General features: G+C 40.9%; 1 protein-coding gene across 14 annotated transcripts in view; it reads right to left on the reverse strand.

Moving 5' to 3' along the window:
- Positions 1–22,523, reverse strand: part of PPP2R2B (protein phosphatase 2 regulatory subunit Bbeta) — a 493,312-nt gene that overhangs the window by 272,351 nt on the left and 198,438 nt on the right. For 6 of the 14 annotated variants that reach the window (XM_017872296.1, XM_017872303.1, XM_017872337.1 and 3 more), the window contains one exon: positions 11,781–11,974. The exons of 5 other annotated variants lie outside the window; for them this stretch is intronic. In XM_017872296.1, the coding sequence (XP_017727785.1) occupies positions 11,781–11,974 (194 nt within the window). Of the gene's footprint in view, positions 1–11,780; positions 11,975–12,370; positions 12,708–22,523 lie in introns of those variants that run through there. 3 more of the 14 variants (XM_017872315.1, XM_017872288.1, XM_017872343.1) reach the window with 3 other exon arrangements.

Raw genomic sequence — 22,523 nt, forward strand, 5'->3', positions numbered from 1 at the left:
GGCAATATGAGATCCAAAGTATATGTCCAAGAACTTTGTACAGAAAATTATTGTATTGTACCTCAGTTTGCTCTTAAGAACATATATTTTTATGTCAGACATACCTGCATTCAAGTCCTGGATCTGCTGATTGATACTGGGAAAAATGACACAAATTCTCTAAGCCTCAGTTTTATCATCAGTAAATTAGAAATCTATTTTCTCTTTCACTCCATAAGTGTGTAATGAGTGCTTTTTCACCAGACACTATACTAGGAGATGGATAAACAATGGTGAATAAGATCTAAAGTCTCACCCAATTTAGCTCTAATTGTACATACTTTTGATGGTTGTTGTGAAGATTAAATTATATATACACACACACACACACACACAGATACATACATATACACACACACATATATATGCACACACAGGCATCTATATAATATATACATATGTAGTATACCATAGATACATAATACGTAGTATATAACATAGAGTACATCCAGAATACTTAACCCAATTCCTGCTACATTGCAAGCACTCAGTATATAGTGGCTCTTCCTCATCATCATAATTACAGCAGAAGTCCTTTTAACAGACCTCCAAGTAGCTGACACTCCAAGAAGAAAAAGTACCTTCCATTCTTTCTGTAACACAGGCCTACAACATCCTTTATAAGTACTCAAAGCTCATTCAATAGGCTAATCTCTGGTACATAGGCACACTTCTGCTCCTTCAGGTTGAGTTGCATATTTACTAAGAGTCATTTGTGTTTGTTTCCAAGTCTCCTGATACCAGTTATACTTGTTATTTAATTAAATATCACGGAAGGTGATAAGAAGAATAGTGTAAAAAAAAGGATGTTGTTTCATATGAAAAATCAGTTGAAGAATTTCAAAAGACTTGACAAAGAATCATCAAATTAAAAGTAGGAGATATAAAAATCGGGAAACAATTAGAAGAATCTAGAAGGATTCTGTAGTAAGATTGCTTCTGTGATATCTATGGTCTTGTTCAACCTTAAGGAAATCAAAATTGGACATGGTCTTTGTCATTTGGGGTACGGTTCATGCAAGAAAATATTACAACCCCAATCACCAAATCCATACTCAAAGGTAAGGCCTTGATTCTTCATCTGGCCTTTCATTGAAATTAATAAATTTAAATGGCATATTATTTTTTGTAACTCCTTGCCTTAACTTTTCAAGTTGACTGTCAACTATTGGTCCCAAATGCATGGAGTAGAGAGGGATTCTTTTGTATTTATTTATTTATCACATATAAATAATAACATGTTGCCTCATCCCCTGCCATATTTTTGTAGGCAAGAAAACCCTCAGCAAAATGAAGTGACCTGCCCAAGGCCACAGAACTAGCATAGCCAGAGGTGTGTCTAGAGCCAGGTGGGCTCTGATTCCACCACCTCAGCTACCACATAATAATAGAGAGATAAACAGGACACAGTTTCACGCACCCTGGCTTCTGTGGTTAATTATGTTTTGAGAAGGACTGAGTGTCACCTGCCCAAATAGATGGAAAGATGTTTGAGAACAAGACAATAGTCATAATTCACCATATGCCCCAGCACATCCTACATAGCACTTGGCAATAAATAATTTTTGTTTGAATTGTTAAATTTTCTTTCCCATTTTATAATAGTGGAAGAAATTGGGGCCTTCCTGGTTTCTGAAAAAATTACGTTCCCTTGGAGTTTATAACCCGCTCCATGGAGTATAAAATAGCAGGAGAGAAATTCTATTGTGCCTGTCAGATCATGTCATTGAGAGCTTAACCTCATTGATTGGCACTTGTTCTTCCCCATCAGTGTGGCAAGATGAGCAGCACCCTGCTCACCAGATGGTTATTTGTTCCACCAGCCACCTTTGCTGCATCCCTGATTCACTCCAGCCCAGGACTGTCTCCAGCATTCATGCTGCAAGGCAACTCCTGCCAACAACTTTGCCAAATGGCTCCTCTCAAAGTCATGGCTGCCCAGACAGACTGGCTCCTCCATCTGCAGCAGCTTTTGGCAAAGAGAAGTTTCTCTTTCTGGCTCTGCCTCTTGGCTGCACCAGAGCCTTCTTGCCAGAAGGATGATTTGACCCAGGAAGTACAGCCAGACCTGGAATTTCTGGGGTCATTTAAAGCCTATGGCTGTGTTTTCCCAGTCTTACCCCTGAGTTGAACATAGAACATACCAAAGAGACCTAGATGATCACAAATACAGAAATGATGCCTCATAGAAACTTAAGAGTCAGAAAAGCCTACTGTAGAAAGCATGCCTTCCCTCCCCTATCTTCAACCTCATTATAGTAGATTAGGAAACTGAAGCCCAGAGAGTAGAAGTGACAAATTATGGTAGCAGGACTGGAATCCTACCCAGGTCTTCTGACGTGCATTCCACATTACTGTTTACGATAGTGTATTGACTTTCCATTTTCCCCCAGTTCATTTTCAAATCCTTGGTAGAAATTGGACCCTTGTATTGATTGATTCAGAAGAATATTTTTTAGAAAAATGAATCATCTTTTCTCTATCAACATCATAACTGTTCTTTTAAACAGGTGTTCATTTACTACATTGTGATGAATTTTTGCCAAGTTTAAGAATACAGGGTTTGGAATCAGACAGACCTGGATGTGACTTCTGTTTTACTCACCGTTGTGTCACAATGGACTAGTCATCATATTATTTTGCTTTAACTTTTCATTTAAAGGGGGATAAGAACAGTATCAGCCTATACAATTAAATTGGATTACATGAGAAAAATATTTTAAGGCTCAAAACCTGTACTGGCACACAGAAAGCCCTCCATAACTACCAGCAGTCATTATTATTAACATTCAAATTCACAATGGTTTTGGGAGACACAGTACTGGGCACATATAAATAGGTAGGTCAGGTATTCTCATTCTCTGCATTAGGAAATTCAGGTTCTTTAGTTCACATTACTGATCCACAGTTACACAGAAAACAAATAGAATACCAGAGATTTCTAATTTTTTCTTGTCGTTTTGCTAAGAAATGGGAACTGTCATCTCAGCTTTAAAGATAATAAAATCAGGAAGGAGAACATTTAAACAAAAACACATATACACATAATCACTGCGGCATCTTATGTAATATAAAAGCTGGAAACAATTTTCTATCCACAGAGAACTACTAAATAAACTGTGGTACTGTCATACTATGGAGCACTGTGCAACCATTAAAAGGCATGAGACAGATGTAGGTGTTCTGATACGGAAAAATCTTGAAGACATATTACTAGTAGAAGAACAAACAAATTGCAGATAAAACAGGCAGTGTGTACTCATTTATGCAAACATCCTCCCCAACTATATATCTATACATGTATATTTAAATGCATGAATAGAAAGATGGCTCTGAGGAAGTCTACCCACTACTGATAATGGCAACCTTTGGATAGGAAAGTGGGATGGGCATGGGATGGAGGGTGACTCATGCTTTATCTACTTATCATGCTTGAATCCTTTTAAGTAAGAAAGAATGTAGTATTATTTGACTTATAAATAAAAACATAAAGGCAGAGGGAAATGTGAATTACAATAATGCAGTTGGAGTGAACCAACAGACCTCCCAACTTGAGTGTCTCTAGCCCTAACCTGACTTCAACAAAGCTACATGAGTAATGTTAGTCTCACTGAGTTTCCTGTGTGGCTCTCCCACTGTGGTAAGGTCCTTCCTGGTGGTATTTTGTACTTAGGGACCCAAGTTCTATCTTTTAGACCACCTGGGAACTCTCAGCAGCATCTTGCTGCAATATTTTCTATTAGAGACATTTACAGCTTTGCCAGCCTCTACACCCTTGTGTGTCTGTAGAGGGACACCAAGCTGATGCTTCTACATTAAGTGGAGGAGGCGGCCTGCCATTCTGTGACCACTTCAGGTTCATTACTTAACAAGGATCCATACCGGTGTGATAAGCAATGCTTGATGGAGGAGGTTTTCAGTTCCCTAATATTATGGATCAAATTGTACCCCCCTTCACCTCAATGTAAATGTCGAAGCCCTACCTCCTAGTGTGACTGTATTTGGAGATAGGTCCTTTAAGGAGATAATTAAGATTAAATGAGGTCATAAGGATAAGGTCTTATGGGGCTAGTGCCCTTACAAGAAGAAAAGAAATGCCAGGGATTGCTCTATCTCTTTTCACACTTGCACACAGGAGAAAGGCCATATAAGGACCCAGCAAGAAGTTGGCTATACATGGGAAGAGAGAAGTCACTAGAAACCAACCCTGCTGGCACCTTGATCTTGGAATTCTCGACCCCAGGAATGTGAGAAAACAAAATTTCTTTTGTTTAGGCAACTCAGTATGTGGCGTTCTTTTAAATGCAGTCTGAGCTGACTAATACACCAAGCACAAAGGCCAGTATACCTGAAACACATCCTCCCACAAGTAAGGTACTCTTCGGCACACTCTGTCCAAAAGACCCCATCCTTCTCAGGTTAAATCCTGTTCATAGGGGCCCCACTAGATTCCTAAACTCCACACATCATTTTTCCCCTTACACACAGACCCCTCCTTCATTTAACATTTGTTGTAAGCGATCAAGTCTTTTACCTCTAAAGCACAGAAGTGAAAGTCTGACTTCCCCCTATACATGCACACACCCCTTCCCACTACCCAGGATGACCCTTTCTCCAAAGAAAACTATGAACATTAACTATTAATATTTCCCACTATTAACTCTTTCCACAGTGAACTTGGAGTAGAACTCAAAGGTTCCTGGGTTATTTCTGACAAAGTTCCTAGTGAACTTATAAAAATAATCTGTGCTTTCTGTGATATAGTTGTATTGGAGCTGACATTCAGCCTGATTCTAGACTTCTATTGGAGAGGCAAAAGAAGGAAATTTGGTGGTAAAGATGACAAGTTGGGTGAAAGCAAAATCATCTTCTTATTAATGGAAGATGAGGAGAACCAGGTGGAGAGCCACTCTGGCCAAAGTGAGGCCTCAGACATCCACATATTTGTGTGCAAAAGGACATCTGCCATCCCACAGCTGCCTCTGTCATACTCCTCTTGCTGTGGCCCAGGCAACTATATGAGTTGTCATGAGCTGGGGAGAGGGGGTGCCTAGATGGCCCAGTGGGATCATCTCAACTCAGCCCGGGAGCTGCATGCTTACTGTCCTACATCGGGGATGAGTGACATGGAGAAGGCTATTCAAAAAACTCCAGTTTTTTGTTTAGTTCTCACATCTTCGTTGCTCAATTCCATAAACACTTTTTTTCTTTTCTTATTATAGAACAGAAGAAATCTACAGGAGTAAGTCAGCTAAGGATTCTGTTACTAGGTTGGAGAATTCAGCTCCCTCCCTGTGGGATAATGGAAAAGGCCCAGAGATGTGCACTGCTGTGCTAGGAGAAGATGGATCAAGTAAATTCAGCAGCACCGAGTAGGCACCAACGGGATATATGTGGAGGGTGGAGCAAAACTTGCATTTCCCCAAAAGATCCTGAGCAGCATGGGTAGGCAAAGAACATGTGCCTAGAATCCACAGAGTCATGGGCTCTAATCTGGTTATGCCACTTACAAGTGAGTATGTTTGTAATACATGTGTGTTTGTTATGCAAGTTCCTTTGGTTCTCTGTACCTCGAAATTTCTTATTTTAAAAATGGGGTTAATGCAACCGTTCTCTCTGGGTTGATGAAAGAGATTAAATGAGTAAACATAAGAAATACCTAGGAAAATGCCTGGAATAGACAGTACTCATGATACCTTAGTTTCCTTCCCTCAGCTAAGTGTCTAAATTGGACCCTTATTTCTTCTTAAATGCAAATGCCAAAGTCTAGGAATGTCAGTCTACAGCTGTGCTATTTTCATTGGGCATTATCAATATTTTGACAGGACTGGCCTAATATTATTCACCCCAGGATCATTGGTACATTTCTGACCAGCACTCATAAAGGGCTTGGGATTGCCCCTGGGGACCTGGATGCTAATAATGAACACTTTCTAGTGATTTTCAATGCTTTCTGGTTATTATGTTTAGTAGCAGAACATTTCCCATCCCCAGAAAGGTCATTTACAGTAGTGTAAGGCAGCTACTTCTCACCTTGCATTTCAGGTTTCTCTGAGAACAGTGGAGAGCTCAAACATTCATCCATATGCATTGGAAATAGCATTCTGATCTGGCATTTGCATACAAATACCAAAGCAACTTAAGGAACTATGAGGCAGCTTTCCATCATATGACACTACCCCCTTTTATTTTTTCAATGCCTTCCCAGCATCTTCACATCAAAAGCCATTCTCATGTACTTTCCCAGCTTTATTCATCATAGGTTCCCTCTTTCTTGAGTTTATGTGGAATGGAGGATGGAGGAAAAACCTTTACTTCCTCACTTTTATTTTCTGTGGCCCTAAAAACCTAATGTATTTCACAAATCACTCAGATTTTAAGTTTGGAGACGCTCTAAACTGAACTCATCCAAGACTGGACTCTTCTTATCCTACCACATTGCTGAGAAATGGCCATATATTATAGTATTACTTGAATAATATCAGTGTGTGGTTAGTTATACTTACCAAGGCCCTATTCTATTGTGAGGTACTTTTTTGCTACAATTTCTTCATACCAAGCCAAGATCCACTTCCTTGTACTTTCTCACTCATTGGTTCGTTTTGCCCTGAAATGCTCTTATCTGAGGCATCTCATCTATTCATACAGTTTTAAGTACCTTTAATATGCTGGTGATGTTTAATCTAAAATTTATTATCTAGTCCAGGTCTTTCTCTTGAGCTTCAGACCCAGAAATACAATTGCCTACTTGCAAGTCTCACTGTGAAACTAGATGTCTCACTGTCTTCTCAAACTAATCAGTTTTCAAAGTCTGTTTCCGCTTTCAGTGATGAGCCCCATTACGCATCCATTTTCATGGCAAAATTCTGGGAGTCATCCTTGACATCACCTTCTCTATCTGCACCCAATCATATCAAGTAAGTGTAATGCATTCTTTTTCTATTATGTATCTTAAATCCATCTAATTCTCTCCATCTCTACTGCTGACACCATCCTGGAACACACCATGACCCCCTAATTATCTCCCAACTTTCATTCTTTTTCATTACATGCCTGGCTCTCTAACCCCTACATAGCAGCCAGACTAAGCTTCTAGAAAAACAAATCTGATCATGTTTCCTTCTCCCTTAATGACTTTTCATTCATCTTTGGATAGAGTCCAAACTCCTTGTGGTCAACAAGGGTTGATGTGATCTGGTCCCTGAATACTTCTCCAGTCTTTTTTTCCCCAACATTTTATTATGAAAACTCAAACAGACTGCAAAGTGGAAAAAAATTACAGTGATTATCCATAGACCTACCACCTTGATTTAGTCATTAACTTTTTTTTTTTTTTTTTTTGAGACAGAGTCTCGCTCTGTCACCCAGACTAGAGTGTAGTGGTGTGATCTCGGCTCATTGCAACCTCTGCCTCCTGGGTTCAAGTGATTCTCCTGCCTCAGCCTCCTGAGTAGCTGGGATTACAGGCATGCACCACCACAACCTGCCAGTGATTAACATTTTATACTTGATTTATCATATGTCTATCCATTTACCCATCCCTGTATCTTAGCATTAATCTTTCTTGCTTTTGGTACATTCCAAAATGAACTGCAGACTCCAGTCTCATTTTTATCACTCTTTTCTCTGCTCCTAGCCATAGTCACCTTTCCATTCCTTGGATCAGTTAGGCTATTGTATCGCTCTGGGCTATTGTACTTGTTGTCTCTTCTACCTAAAACGCTTTCAGGTCTTGTTAATTGCAGATTCATCCTTTAGTTCACAGCTTCAGCTGTCTGAGAGGCTGTCCTTGAACTCCCGATCTAAATTAGATTCACCTTTCTACCTTATGACCCCCCCCAAGCATCTTCTGCCTTTCCTAAATATCACTTATCACAATTGGTAACTATACATTTATTTGCAAAATTATTTGTCTAATACTGTCTCCTCTGCTAGATTCAAAGATCCATGAAGACAGAGACCTTGTCTGTATTGGAACATCCTGTATCACCTCTGCAATATTTGTTGAAAGAATTAAAGGCAGACTGAATCAATAATTGAAAGGAGCTACTTGTAATAGTAAACTTGTTCTTCCTTTAATATGTATAAACAAGACAGTTTTTTTAAAAAGGCTTCTGAGGGAAGATGGACCCCACTTGTTGCCAGAATATAACCAGCAAGTATATTAAGTAATAATAACAACTATAATGAATTAAGGGTGGGCTTTGTACTAGGCATATCCCAAGTGCTTGAGTGCTTTCTCTGCATCAAATGATTTTTCTTTGGCATAGGTTCTATTGTTATTCCCACTTTCCAGCTAAGGAAACTGAGGACAGGGCAGTTATTTTAAAATACCCCATCTATGTAGAATATTCAGTCTATCTGTGGCCCCATTTGAAAGTAGAAGATTAATCTAGAAAACTCACAGGCTGCTATAACGGAGACAGGGTTTTACTTGGCTCTAACTGAAGCCTAAAAATATAGCAGGAAACCCACATATAGAGAGATTTGAGAGATGAATCCCTGGTTAGGAATCCTGGATTTCCATATCTTAAAAATAAATAAATAAATAAATAATCAAATCATTGTGTTGACTTTATTTTTGTGGGAAATTTCAACCCCACCCAAGGCCCTTCCTCTATATAACCCCATATACACACTTCATATTCTCCCTGCAAAGGATTTTATGCCTGATGGCAACACAGCTTACACGTCAAGATAAAATCATTGCAATCTTTCCCATAATAAGAGCTGATTGGAAGCTAAAGGAAAATGAAGCAGTGCAGAATTTCCTAGTGGGAAAACCTAGCCTTCAGACACTGGCTTGAGTTTGAAGACAAGGTTTTCCATTGAATGTGTGACTTTTGGCAAATTAGTAACATCTCCAGTCCTCAGTTGCATCAGTTACCTTCTTTGAAAATGGAAACGACAACATCCATTTAACAGGGTTTAGATATATTGAAATGCCATACATGAAGAGCTCAGCACAGTGCTTGGAACATAGAAGATGTTCAAAGATGTTAACTTTAAAAGAAGAGGAAAGATAGGGAAAGGTAGGGGAGGGCAGTAACTTTCATGCTCAGAATTAAAAAAAAAAAGTCCTAGGAAATTTATTTATTAAATGCACATCATGCATTCTTTTGAGAGATACAGAGAGAGAGAGAGAGAGACTGAGAGAGAGGAGCTTGGGTGAAAGTGTCCTTTAGCATTTGCATTGCTCTTAGCTGGATGAACTTGCCTGCAGCCACCACTTACAATGCAAATTGAGTTTAGAGTCCTTCACACTAACTACACAGCAAAAACCTTTCAGCTTTAAATAGAACACTGGAATGTGCAATGATCTGAACGAACGGAAGAAAAATTCAGAAATACATGTGAAGGAGATATTTTGGAGGGAAAAAAGAACAATCTGACATAACTGAGCAGGTAGGAGGAAAATGTAGAAATATTAAAGGAAACAGAAAAGCAAGATCTATAGAAGGAGCTAGAAGCTAATTCCCCACCCAGTAAGTGGGTATAAGTTAATAAGGGGGAAGAAAACTTGTGGGGCAAGTCCCCAGTGAGGATAATTTTAACAAAGAGTCTTTTGATCTGGTGCTGTTTCGAGGTATACTAACACTTCTTAAGGTATTCATTGGAAGAACCAGGACTCTTCCCCCTCTGGCAATAAAATTGCATGAATCTTCCCTGAAACGAATAGGTCAAAACCATAGGGAACTTCTTGCTCTATCTAACTTCTGGTATTTACATCGTTTAAGTTCTCTTTTCCTTTTCTTTCCACACCTTCTCTAAGATCAGATTTTAAAACCTGGAAGCTTCTGTGAAATAAAGGTTTGTTAGTTTTAAGTGTGTTTAGTATGTGTATGTGTTTGAGAAAGAGAAAGAAATCTGAGAGGTTGATTCTCACATGCCAGAAAGCTCATTGCTATAAACTCATATCTAATTTTTTACTACATGAACCTAGATATTCTATCCAGAATCAGAGTTTTCAAAATGGAATAAAATAAGAACAAAGGTAATATCCAGGGCCCTGAAAACAATAAAAGAATGCCATTTTAAACTGATTTCTTCACTTCACAGTTGACACTCCTAAACACATAGCTCCACTCTGGGCATTTTCTCAGCTTGCTAAGTTTCTCTTGCCTGCATAATGTAATATACAAGAAAACACGAAGGCAGCTTTCTTTCTTTGTGGTTACAAACAGAAAGAAATTTACCCCCCAAAGCCAACAGATTCAAGGCCAGCTTCTCTCTTGGATGACATGCTTAGATACAGAGTTAGTCATATGCTATCAAGTCACTGAGTCAGTGACAAAGCACTAAGATTGAGGGAGAACGTCTTACAATCAGGTTGCCATCATGCACAGAAAAAGAATCGGTAAGTATGGTGCTCTGGATAGGAGAGAGATGGACTGCACATTTTAAAATCCATCTCTAAGCTCCTGGAGGCCAGAGCTTACAACTCTGCTTTATCTGTCTAGCACCATGGGCATACTGGGCTTGATGCTCTCCAAAAATGATGGCAAATTGAGAATATACTTTCAATAGCACTGGGCATTCCTTCTATCTAGAACTTCCAGGGATGTTTATAGAAGATGCCACCTTTACCCCCAGATGTGTGTGTGTCTTTTTATTTATTTCAGAGTTTGAACTATTTTACTCCCCCATCACATTTCTCTAGTAGTCTTTTGATTTGATTAAATATTACAGAAATGTTAGCATCCAAGAATAATAATCTTAAATTAATACAACTTGCAACCTTTTTCTAAAGAACTTCCACATACATTTTCTCGCATGGATATTACAATGTGATAAGGCAACACTTTGTAGGAGTGGCTAAGGATAAAAGGCCTACAGGTAGAAAATGAAAGCAAAAATGCAAAAGTTTTGGCATTGGGGGAAAAAATGCCTCTACTCTCTATTCACACACAAAAGGAAGAATGAGATTCCACCTGCTGACTTTCTCTCCCTGCCCGCACAGCACTAAGGCTTATGTCAGAACACGCTGGGAGAGAGGGAGAGACGACAATTTCACCTCTTGGCAAAGCTCAGCTTGCTGAACCCTCTTGCTTTCTGCTGGCTGTTGATTCAGCAGAAACTACTGCTGCAGAATTCATAATGGTGATTTTTAAAGGCCCCACCGATCGCGTTGCTCGCCCCACGTGTCAGCCTCATTCGCTGACCGCTAGAGCACTATTTCCCCAGCCACCTTTTTATTTTTGCTAATGCACTTCCAAAAGGAAAGAGGTTCGGCCGTTTGCAAAGGGCCTTTGGGGTTTTGATTGTCTGAGCAGGTAACCTGGCCGGCCGGGGAGATGAATGGGCAGGAAATGAAACCATGCCCTCCCTGCAGCCACTGAGAGACGTAACATCGTTTCGCTCAGGGAGGGGGTACCAAGGTCCTACTGGGCCCCTCCCTTCTTATCTCCCCCCAAGACCCCTGCAAACATCTCGGGGGAGGGATCATCTGCCTTCCTGGGGTCATCTTTCTGGGCGAGAGCCCCACCCTGAAAAGCCTAATCCCTGAGGGCCATTTTAACTCCCGTGGGCGCCGGGTCCACCTGCTGCTGAACGCCGGGCTCGCCTCGCGGAGCCCGGATGGATGCGGGGTGCACTGGCGGCTGCCGGGGCCAGCCGAGCCCCCGCCCCAGCCCCAGGGCCCGGAGGAGTCTCCGCCACTACGCGCCCAGCTGCCCACGAAGCACAGTGATCCGCAACTTGCGCCCGGCCCCAACGGCGGAATGCGGCGGGGCTGGCGTTACCTTCGGTCGCATAGCTGTGGTCGCGCAGGAAACTGTTGTTGATTTTGCGGGTATCAATGTCCTCCTCCATTGACAGCAGGCTTACTTGCGTGGGAACCAGAAGCCGGCAGACAAGTATCCATGATCCCTCCCCGCAGCCAGTCTCACAGGAGAGGGGGGCAGGGGAGCCAGTGGGACTGCACCATGGTCCGAGCCTGAGGAGGAGACGGGGAGGCGGAGAGAAAAAAAATAAAAACCCGGCAATGGAGCTGTCACCTCCTCCACTCGGGTTCTGCGAGGCTGCGGCGGCTCCTCCCGCGCGGTGCGCTCACTCCAGCTCCAGTTCCCAGCGAGGATGCTGCGCCTGCCTCAGCTGCCTCCGGGTGCCAAGATGCGCCGTGCCCCGAGGGGTATGGTCCCGCCCCCCCGCCCCGGAGGCGCTCACAAGCGGGTCTGAGGAGATGCCCAACAGGTTCCCCTCGTTGGCAGCCGCTCCAAAATGCAAAAAAAGATCCCTCCTCCCCCTGGGAGAGCGGGCAGCCGCGACAAAATGGTGCCTTTCTGGACCCGAGCTGCAGTGGCGAGATGGCAGGGACAGGATTCAGGCTTGCCTGGCCGGAATGAGGGTGCTGGTCCCACGGGAGGGCGGCTCCGGCAGGCGAGGGTAGGAAAGCTGGCGGGGAGCTGGGCAGGGCGCTGCGGCCGGCGCCAGCGCACTCACCCTCACACCCACACGCGCGCACTCGCAGCTGCTGCTGCTGCTGCTGCTGCTGCTGCTGCAGGAGGCTGGAGGCGGCTGGTGCATTAAAGGCGAGGCTCCTCCCAACCGCGTCAGCAGCCCCAGGACTCTTTCCCAGCAGCGGTGGTGGCCGAGGCAGAGGCTGCGGTTGCTCTTTACTGCAGTGGGGCTCAAGCAGCCGCGAATCGGCACCTGGGCAGCAAGCGACTAGCTTGCAGGTTCAGGTGGAATGCATAGACGCGCTCTTCCAACCTCCTCCCCTCTCTCGCCACTCAGCTAAGGGCTGCATTTACGCTAGCACCCAGAGCCCTTAGCTCACTGCCTTTCTCCGGACCCTTGCACTTGAGGACAGAAAAGAGAAGTAGGTTCCTTTGGATAGTCAGGAAGTCTACATCCAGGTCCCTTTTCCTCACCCTTATATGATGCATGTGGTCCCTTGGTGAATTTAAAGGGCGAGGTTTGGGGCTCGAAGCTTCAGAAAGAGAGGAGAGAGTGGAAAGCGCCGCTCAGAGCCTATCTTAAGCCCTCTACTAGGAACAGGAGGGAGAGCAGGGGCCAGAACTTTGCAACTGCTTCCCCCATTCCTTAAGAGTCAAAATATCTTCTAACTATAGGAGGCTGGTGTTCAATAAAACATCTGTGTCTACACAGGTGAAGGAAAGCACGAGACTAGTAAACAGGGTCAGTCTGAAAAAGTCCACTCTCCCTTGCCCTTTGCACTTCGTTTTGGACAAACTATTGCAGCCCCTCCATTAGGTTTTGCTTGTGCAGGAACACCTTCTATTTGCTCTTAGTGTGGAAGGTACACTGAAGCACAGGAACATAAGCATAAGAGCCCTGTGCCCACAGAGAGCCACTGCTACCCTGGGGGAATTTTGGGAATCCAATTAATACAGAAAAGAGACCTGTCTTCCTACTTCAACTAGGAAGAAAAATAGAATTCCCTCCCCACCCATGTTTTCCCAAATTTCAAACTCTACTTTTGCAAGAAAATGAGAACATTATTGTTATGAAACAACCAAAAACACTTAATGCAGCAACTCAAATCATTAGAAAGCTAATTTGGAAAAGATATCAACCCCAATCACTAGAAAGCCAATTTGGAAACGACATTTCCTAGGTTTCATCTTGTAGAAGGTATTCATTTCAATGGGTAGCACTGTAGGGAGAGACATCAGCAAACGTCTTGCTCAGTTAAGCTCCACAAGTTTAGCTAGATGGGCCCAGAGGGACCTATGAGTCAATTATATACATACAATGCTTCAGCTAACACAATTTAGAAAGTATTTGAAGTTCAAAAAAATGGAAAAACAAGTCCTTAACTGAGGTTGGGAATTGTCATTAGATTTCCATGCAGTATGGATACTTCTGGTAGATAGAAAATTACTTTGTCCTCATCTCCAGAAAGTGACTGCATATCCGTAGGAGAAAAGAGCAGAAATGTTCCTTGACATTGTGTGTGTGTGTGTGTGTGTGTGTGTGTGTGTGTGTTTTGGAGGAGGGGGCGGGGGGAGTTCAGTTCAACTTTCAATAGATTCCATTTTATTTTCATCTGGTCGTTAAGGCTTATGCACTTGTTTGTTCAAAATCCACATTTAAAATTTTAGTAACAGGTGAAGACGGGTACAAGTTGATTTAATCCACTTTAGTACCCAGTTGTCCTGGCTGGTTCTTCCATGGGATGAGCTGTATCTATCACCAAGGTTCCAAGACATATCTATCACCAAGGTTCCAACATCTAGTCCTTTTGTAGTTACACATTGCAGCTTCTCTTGGATATTGGCACAATTTGGAGTAGGAGCAGAGTGGGGAAAAGCTACGTTCATCTCTTAGTGAATCAAAATGATGAGAAGACATTGTGCCTTCAGTTGGAACAATCTTAAATTGTTTCAGGAGGCCTTGGAATAGTATTTGGGAAAATTTCCCTCTTGTCTTTCTGAATCATGAGCTAGATTGGGACAGAGCTGTGTGATGAATCAGGTAGGCCCAGGCTCATTGGCCAGGCTGTGCTTGAGGAATTTTCCACTATAACCAATGGGGAAAATGTCCCTTCCACATATCAAGCCTCTGGATTTATTCTTTTTTTTTTTTTCACATATCCTGCAAAATTTCTCCTGCATTTATTCAACAGTCCAGGCACTTTTCCTAAGACACAAGTTCTGAGAAGGCAAATTGGATAGGTCTCCGTTGTTTAAGTAGATTTCAAGGTTTCCATTTGGCCAACTACTCTTTTCTAATATGAGAGAACCAGCTCATCCACCCAAAACCAAGGGGGAAAAAGCTGTTGGCTCTGTGCCTTAACACAATGACATGTGGTGAAGAAGGTAAGGGAGTAAGAAGAGCCCTGTGCACCACTGTAGAGACGGGGGTGTGGGGGAGAGTGGGGGAGATGGGAGTAGGCTGCAGAGATCAGTCTTCAAAAGACTCACTGGCCACTTCTCTATTCCTTTAAAATGTCAAGTTCTTTCCAATAGTGGTGAGCATTTCCGCATGCTATGTTCTATGCCACTTCTTCACATCTTGGCATTCAGCCTCTCAACTGTCCCTGCTTCGTTGAGACCTTCCCTGACCACACCATAGTCCCGACCTCTGGTGTTTTCTGTGTTCACATTTTTTTTTTTTGGCCTTTTTCATGACCCACAGCGTTTTATAATATTTGTTTACTTATTATTGTTGGCCATTTTCACTAGATCTTTTACTTTTGTTTTCTTATTTTATTTTATTTGTTTTTCTGAGACAGGTCACCCAGGCTGGAGTGCAGTGATACGATCTTGGCTCACTGCAACGTCTGCCTCCCGGGTTCAAGCGAGTCTTGTGCCTCAGACTCCCGAGTAGCTGGGACTACAGGCATGCACCACCAGGCCCAGCTAATTTTTGTACTTTCAGTAGAGATGGGGTTTCACCATGTTTGCCAGGCTGGTCTCAAACTCCTGACCTCAGTGATCCACCTGATTCAGCCTTTCAAAGTACTGGGATTACTGGTGTGAGCCACCATGCCTGACCTCACTAGATCTTTTCTGTTGACTAACTGGCACTTAGTAGATGCTTAATTATTTTTGTTGGAGACAAACATTTCTTAAACAAATGAATAAATTGCTGAATATCCTACTTAAATATTTAGGTTTCATACCTCTAACTCCCATATTAAAATTATCTGTTGTGAGCTGGAAATTTTCTAGCTCATAAGCTGTATTCCTATTGAAATAATTGTTTCGATTTATTCCTGTATGCATATACACGATCAAAATTTACCAAGCACTTATGTAAAGAATTATTCTGGCCAGGCACGGAGGCTCACATCTGTAATCTCAGCACTTTGGGCGGCCTAGTCGGGTGGATTATGAGGTCAGGAGATCGAGGCCATCCTGGCTAACATGGTGAAACCCCGTGTATACTAAAAATACAAAAATATAGCCAGGCATGGTGTCATGTACCTGTAGTCCCAGCTATTTGGGAGGCTGAGACAGGAGAATTGCTTGAACCCAGGAGGCAGAGGTTGCAGTGAGCCAACATTGCACCACTGCACTCCAGCCTGGGAGACAGAGCAAGACTCCTTCTTGAGAAAAAAAAAAAAAAGAATTGTTTTAGGTGCCAAGGATATAGATTTATATAAAACAGAGTTTCTCCTTAGAACTTAAATTCTATCATCTAATTTTAATAACATGAGCTTTCTTAGAAATACAGCAAATGCATTCTATATCAACAGACTATAGTGCAATGTTAAGTGCCAAGGCTCCAATATCATTCTCTGTCACTTATTTGTGTGTTCTCAAGCAAGTTACAAGATCTCCCTAAACTGTGGTTTTCTTATCTATAAATTAGGAAAATGAATAGCATTTATTTCATAGAGTTATTACAAGGATTAAATGAGATAATATGTGGAAAAAATACATTGCTATTACTTTGAGTATTTACTTTCGTCATCACCACCACCAGCAATGCTCAGCAAATGTGCAAGTACTTAACTATGTCAGACACTGGGATAGGATCAGAGATTCAGCAGCATCAGTGTATAAGATGTAGTCAGTCTCTGATGTCATGGAACTTAGTGTCTAATTTACAGTTCATGTAAAAGGGACCATAGTATTCAAAGGAGGCAACAGAGGGAACTCTGAAAGACTGACATATTTCAGGCTTATACTTTACATAGAAAAGGCCAATTACAATTATACAGCCTTCTTAAGTTACCCAGCTCAGTATGACAGCATGTGGACACATTTTTTTTTTTCTTTTTAACCACCCTTGTCATGGTCCCCTCCCCCAACACTCAACATACCCACTTATCCTTCCTTAGGCTAATGCTTCCTACACGGGAACCTTTTAGGTCACTCTGTCCAATTAGCACATTAAATAGCTACAATTTTATTAAAACCTTTGACCTAAGCCAGTCTGGAGATTCTTAATAGAGGCTTTAGGTGTCAGACAGTCCTGGTTTGTGTCCCAGCTCAGGCATTTATAAATTTCATGACCTTTGGTGAGTAATTTAACATCTCTGAATCTCTGTATTTGCAAAATGGAGGAAAACAATAGTTGCTACTTCACAGGGTTGTTGGGTAGCTTCAGAGGTAACCAAAGTGCTGAGTCCAGGTTTGGCTCAGAGCCAGGCTTCACTAAAATGACCCTTCTTCCTCCTGCAGTACTTCATGAGATCTCCCATTTGCAGAGAATTGGAGAGATGCACTCCAAGTCAATTGTTCATGTGAACAGAAATGACCTAGAAACCTCAGTTTTACTGCCTATCAATCTGTCTTAATGAACAACTAGAAACTGGATACATGAAATTTTATCATCTTGCAAAAAGTCCTTTATAAACCATGAAGTCTTATGCAAATGAAAGGAATCAGGATTATCTTCTCTTGACTTTGACATTATGTATGTGCAGACCTAGTCACATTTCTCTTGTGGAATCATATGGAATTTCTCTCTATGATCACTAAGCACCAATTGCACAACTCTCTAAGGTGGTTTACGTGCTGACTGTCCAGAGAATGACCTCTTGAATTTCTAGCAAGTTTGCAATTCCTGTTTGTGCATGCTACAACATGTAATACCGCATAAGTGATCCTTTAATGTGGCATTTAACCTGGGAAAAGAAAACAAAACCTCTTGTCCTCAAAGTGTCGTATTTATTCTAGACTCTGGACTCTTAATGGATTTTACCATGTAAATGTTTCTGCAACTGAAATTCAAGTACAAAAACGTGTGAAAATACACAGTGGTACACTGAAGCTGCTAGGTACTGGCTATTGAGAGCTGATTTTGCTGATCACGCACATCTCTTTCTAGTTCTGCTTTGAGAGACATCATGTTGGTAGCTTAACATCAGAAATCTGCCATATTTACATAATGGAAACTTAAAAAAAACCACTATGTAAATTCAGGGGTTTTTTTGAGAGCCAGTTGTTAAACATTTACCAGTCTAGCAGTAGAAACACATTACTTGCTGATATATCTTTCCCCTTATCTCTGTTATCTGTACAAAGTCCTCTCCAATTTCTATATAATAAATCTCCCAAGTTGTGTCAGTTCCAGAGCATTCCACCATTCAACCAAACTTCTGCCATAATGTTAAATAACTCTTGAAATCCTACCTATCCCTGAAGGTTTCCCATATCCATCAGAGGAAATTTGATGCCTTTGCCTGATCCTTTCCAGGCTGGTTATGAAATTACCATGGTAGACTTGTGAGTGATTGCTTTTATAAGGGTCCTAGACCTAACAATGTAGGACTGTTTGGCCATGCCCATTCTCAAGGAATCACTCCTTTTGACTATTCCGGTTCTATTGTGACCCTACTCTTGTCCTTGATTTGCCTCAATACTAAGCAAAAATATCCACTGTGCATGATTTCATTGACAGCTGTTTTACTTGTCTAGTTAGGATATTGATGTAATGGGAAAAATGTTACAAAACTCAAGAGTATAGATCTGAGAGCATGAGATAAAATATCTTCTTGTACCTCTTATCATTCATTGGTTTTAGAGTTAAATTTAGGTTGTCCTCTGCAAGAAAGTTTTAGTTTACAGTGTATTTGTTAGGTATAGGGTGAGGATTTCCAAAACCAGTTTAGCAACACTCCAGGGACATACTTAGTACCTGATTACATTGCTCAAAGTAAAATTGTAGTATAATTTAAACAAGAATAAGTATTGGGAAATGTCTTTCAAACCTTTATAAAATATACCAAGAAATAACACTTTACAGGATTTATTCTAAGAAAATAGCCATGGATGTGGGCAAAATTTAGCCATAAAATTATTTCTAAAGAACATTGCTTATTATCATGAAAAACTGGAAACAACTCAAATGCCCAACAAAATAATTTGTTAGGCAAATTATAATGAGTTCATATAATCAAAAATTATTGATTCATTCATATAATAATAATAGCTAACATTGAGCATTTCTTATGTACTAGGCACTGTGGTAAGGGCTTTACTTGCATTGTCTCATTTTATTCTAACAACAGCCTCTATATAGTAAATATCATCTCCATTTCACTGAGGCTAATAGAGGTAAATAATATACCCGAAGTCAGACAGATGAGAGCCTGGCTCTGCCCCATGATCTGTCTCTACAGCCCATGCTCTTAACCACTGCGATTTGAGCTATTGTGAGTGTGTGTGTGTGTGTGTGTGTGTGTGTGCGCGCGCGCGCATGTGTGTCTATTGCAGGGAGTTTAGGTCACAACAGAATCACCTGGAGGTCTCTTTCCAAAGCACTCACCACTAGACTCTTACTTGTCTCTCTTAGGGATGAATATTCTCTCAGTTGAAAATCACCACAATTGTGTTGGTGAGGATGTGGCAAAAATCAGAACCCTCAAATCCTACATTTCTTATGGGATTGTATAACAGTGCAGCCACAAATAGTTTGCCAGTTCTTCAAAATAATAAGCACAGTTACCATATGACCCAGCAATTTCACTTCTACGCATATATTGAAGAGGATTGAAAGCACGTGTTCACACCAAAACTTGAACACAAATGTTCATGTAGTAGCATTATTTATAATAGCCAAAAGTGGAAACAACCCAAAATGTCCATCAACTGATAAATGGATAAACAAAAACTTATATGTTCATACAATAGAATATTATTCAGCTATAAAAAGGAATGAACAGTTGAAACATGCCACAACACAGATGAAACTTGAAAACATGCTAAGTGAAAGACACCAGACACAGAAGATCACATATTGTATGATTCCATTTCTGTGAAACGTTCAGAATAGACAACTGCTTAGATGGAGAAAGTAGATTGATTAGTGGTTGCCAGGGACTGAGGGTAAAAAAGAAAGGATGCGAATCACTGCTAAAGGGTTCAGAATTTCTTTTGGGGGTGTTGAAAATGTTCTAAAATTAGGTAGGGGCGGCCGGGTGCGGTGGCTCACGCCTGTAATCCCAACACTTTGGGAGGCCGAGGCGGGCGGATCACGAGGTCAGGAGATTGAGACCATCCTGGCTAACACAGTGAAACCCTATCTCTACTAAAATACAAAACATTAGCGGGGCGTGGTGGCGGGCGCCTGTAGTCCCAGGTACTCAGGAGGCTGAGGCAGGAGAATGGCGTGAGCCCAGGAGGCGGAGCTTGCAGTGAGCCCAGATTGCGCCACTGCACCCCAGCCTGGGCGACAGAAAGAGACTCTGTCTCAAATAAATAAATAAATAAATAAATAAATAAATAAAATAAAATAAATTNACTTTGGGAGGCCGAGGCGGGCGGATCACGAGGTCAGGAGATTGAGACCATCCTGGCTAACACAGTGAAACCCTATCTCTACTAAAAATACAAAAACATTAGCGGGGCGTGGTGGCGGGCGCCTGTAGTCCCAGGTACTCAGGAGGCTGAGGCAGGAGAATGGCGTGAGCCCAGGAGGCGGAGCTTGCAGTGAGCCCAGATTGCGCCACTGCACCCCAGCCTGGGCGACAGAAAGAGACTCTGTCTCAAATAAATAAATAAATAAATAAATAAATAAATAAAAATAAAATAAATTTGGGGCAATAGCTACACAACTCTGAATATAATTGAAAACCTTATGACATGTGAGTTAGATATCAATAAAGCTGTTATTAAAGATTAAAAAATCATCACTATCATAAACCACTTTTACTTATAGGGAGTATGGAGCATGCTATATCCTTAAGGTATGGTAGTGCAGAAACGCTTAAAAGTGGTGACAAAGATAGATGTTCGCGATGTTTAAAAAATCATAAACCAAAATAAGCCAACTGCTACAATTTTTTGGTTAAAAAATGTGCATATGCTAAAAGGAATGTATCAAAATATTAGCAATGGTTATGTGTAGTTTTCTTTTGTGTTCATATTTCTGTTAAAAACATTTTTAGAACATGCATCATTTTAGTTTTTTTTTTTTTTTTTTTTTGAGATGGAGTCTCGCTCTATTGCCCCGGGTGGAGTGCAGTGGCGCGATCTTGGCTCACTGCAAGCTCTGCCTTCCCGGGTTCACGCCATTCTCCTGCCTCAGCCTCCCGAGTAGCTGGAACTACAGGCAACCGCCACCAGGCCCAGCTAATTTTTTTTTTACTTTTAGTAGAGACGGAGTTTCACCGTGTTAGACAGGATGGTCTGGATCTCCTGACCTCGTGATCTGCCTGCCTTGGCCTCCCAAAGTGCTGGGATTATAGGCGTGAGCCACCGACTCTGGCATCATTTTAGATTTTTTAGATTATCATTTTAAACTTAGTAAAAAAAAAAAAAAATAAGTATTTTTTAATTCCATGGAATACATTTTAGGATGAAACTTGTATAGAAAAAATTAAACCATTTTCTTCACACCAGGAAGTCAAGAGACACATGAAACAATTCTGGTCACATATAAAAACATATATGTGACCAGAATGTATAGAACAGCTCTGTGCAATAGAAATATAATGCAAACCACATTTGTAATTGTAAATTTTCTAGTTTCCACATTAAAAAGTGAGGAACAAACTGATGAAATTCATTTTAATATATTTATATTTGAATTTTTTGAAGATAAAATTATCTTATTTAATCTGTCAAAATATATTTTCAATATATAACCAATATGGAATTACTAATGACATATCTAAATTCTTTTCTTATGCCAAATCTTTGAAATCTGATGTTTTACACTAAAAGACCTCTCAAAACTAGCTACATTTCTAGGGGTTGGCAACCACGGTTACCATATTGGACAGCAGAGGTACAATGGAACTATTTCAAAATTTTTATTCCATTTGCAGAAAAGTTTTAATGTGTTCTTTAAAAAATAAAGTTTTATCTACTAGGACCTTGAATGTAATGCTAAAACTGAACTAAATAACATTAATCTGACAAGCCTCAGAACTATTTAAAGTTATACAAACTGAAGATGAAAATATATATAGACATACCTATATATATATTATAAAGAATAGTAATTTTTGAATCCAATCTGCATTTCCCCCTAAAACTAGTAAGCTGAATAAATAAAATACAGAAAGACCAGGATTCTAATAGTAAGATGATACCATATAACAAACTCAGACAAAAAAGATGTAATATATTCGTCCATCACTGTAATTGTTACCATCCTAATAGGTCAACTATTTAGTTCAACACCTATGTCTTCAATTCCAGCTAAGAGAAGAAGCCAAATAGCCAGATGTCACTGCCAAAAAGGGAACTTTCATATCTGGGCATCTGGACACTATTATAACCAATGAAGGTGGAGAAATTTAAAGGTATAGTTGGTAGGCATCTAGTAGAGAACCATTAGTAGTCTTTTAGATTGTACTGGAGAGTAGAATGTTGTGTCACATGATCAGTGGATTAATTTCTGAGGACTTATTGAATGAGATATTCCATTGTCTTTAACTCATACATGCAAACAGTTTGTTTTGTATGCAACTGAGCACTCTCTCCTTCCTAATACAGTTTCTTCACTGATTCCTGGGCACTGCTCTCTCTTTATTCTCCTACTGCCTCAGTGTACACTTCTCAGGCTCATTTGGTAGCTCCTCACTGCTGTGACCTCTAAACGTGTAACTACCCTAGAGT

This window comes from Rhinopithecus bieti, unplaced genomic scaffold, assembly GCF_001698545.2.
Source record: "Rhinopithecus bieti isolate Rb0 unplaced genomic scaffold, ASM169854v2 scaffold_757, whole genome shotgun sequence".
Taxonomy (NCBI): domain Eukaryota; kingdom Metazoa; phylum Chordata; class Mammalia; order Primates; family Cercopithecidae; genus Rhinopithecus; species Rhinopithecus bieti.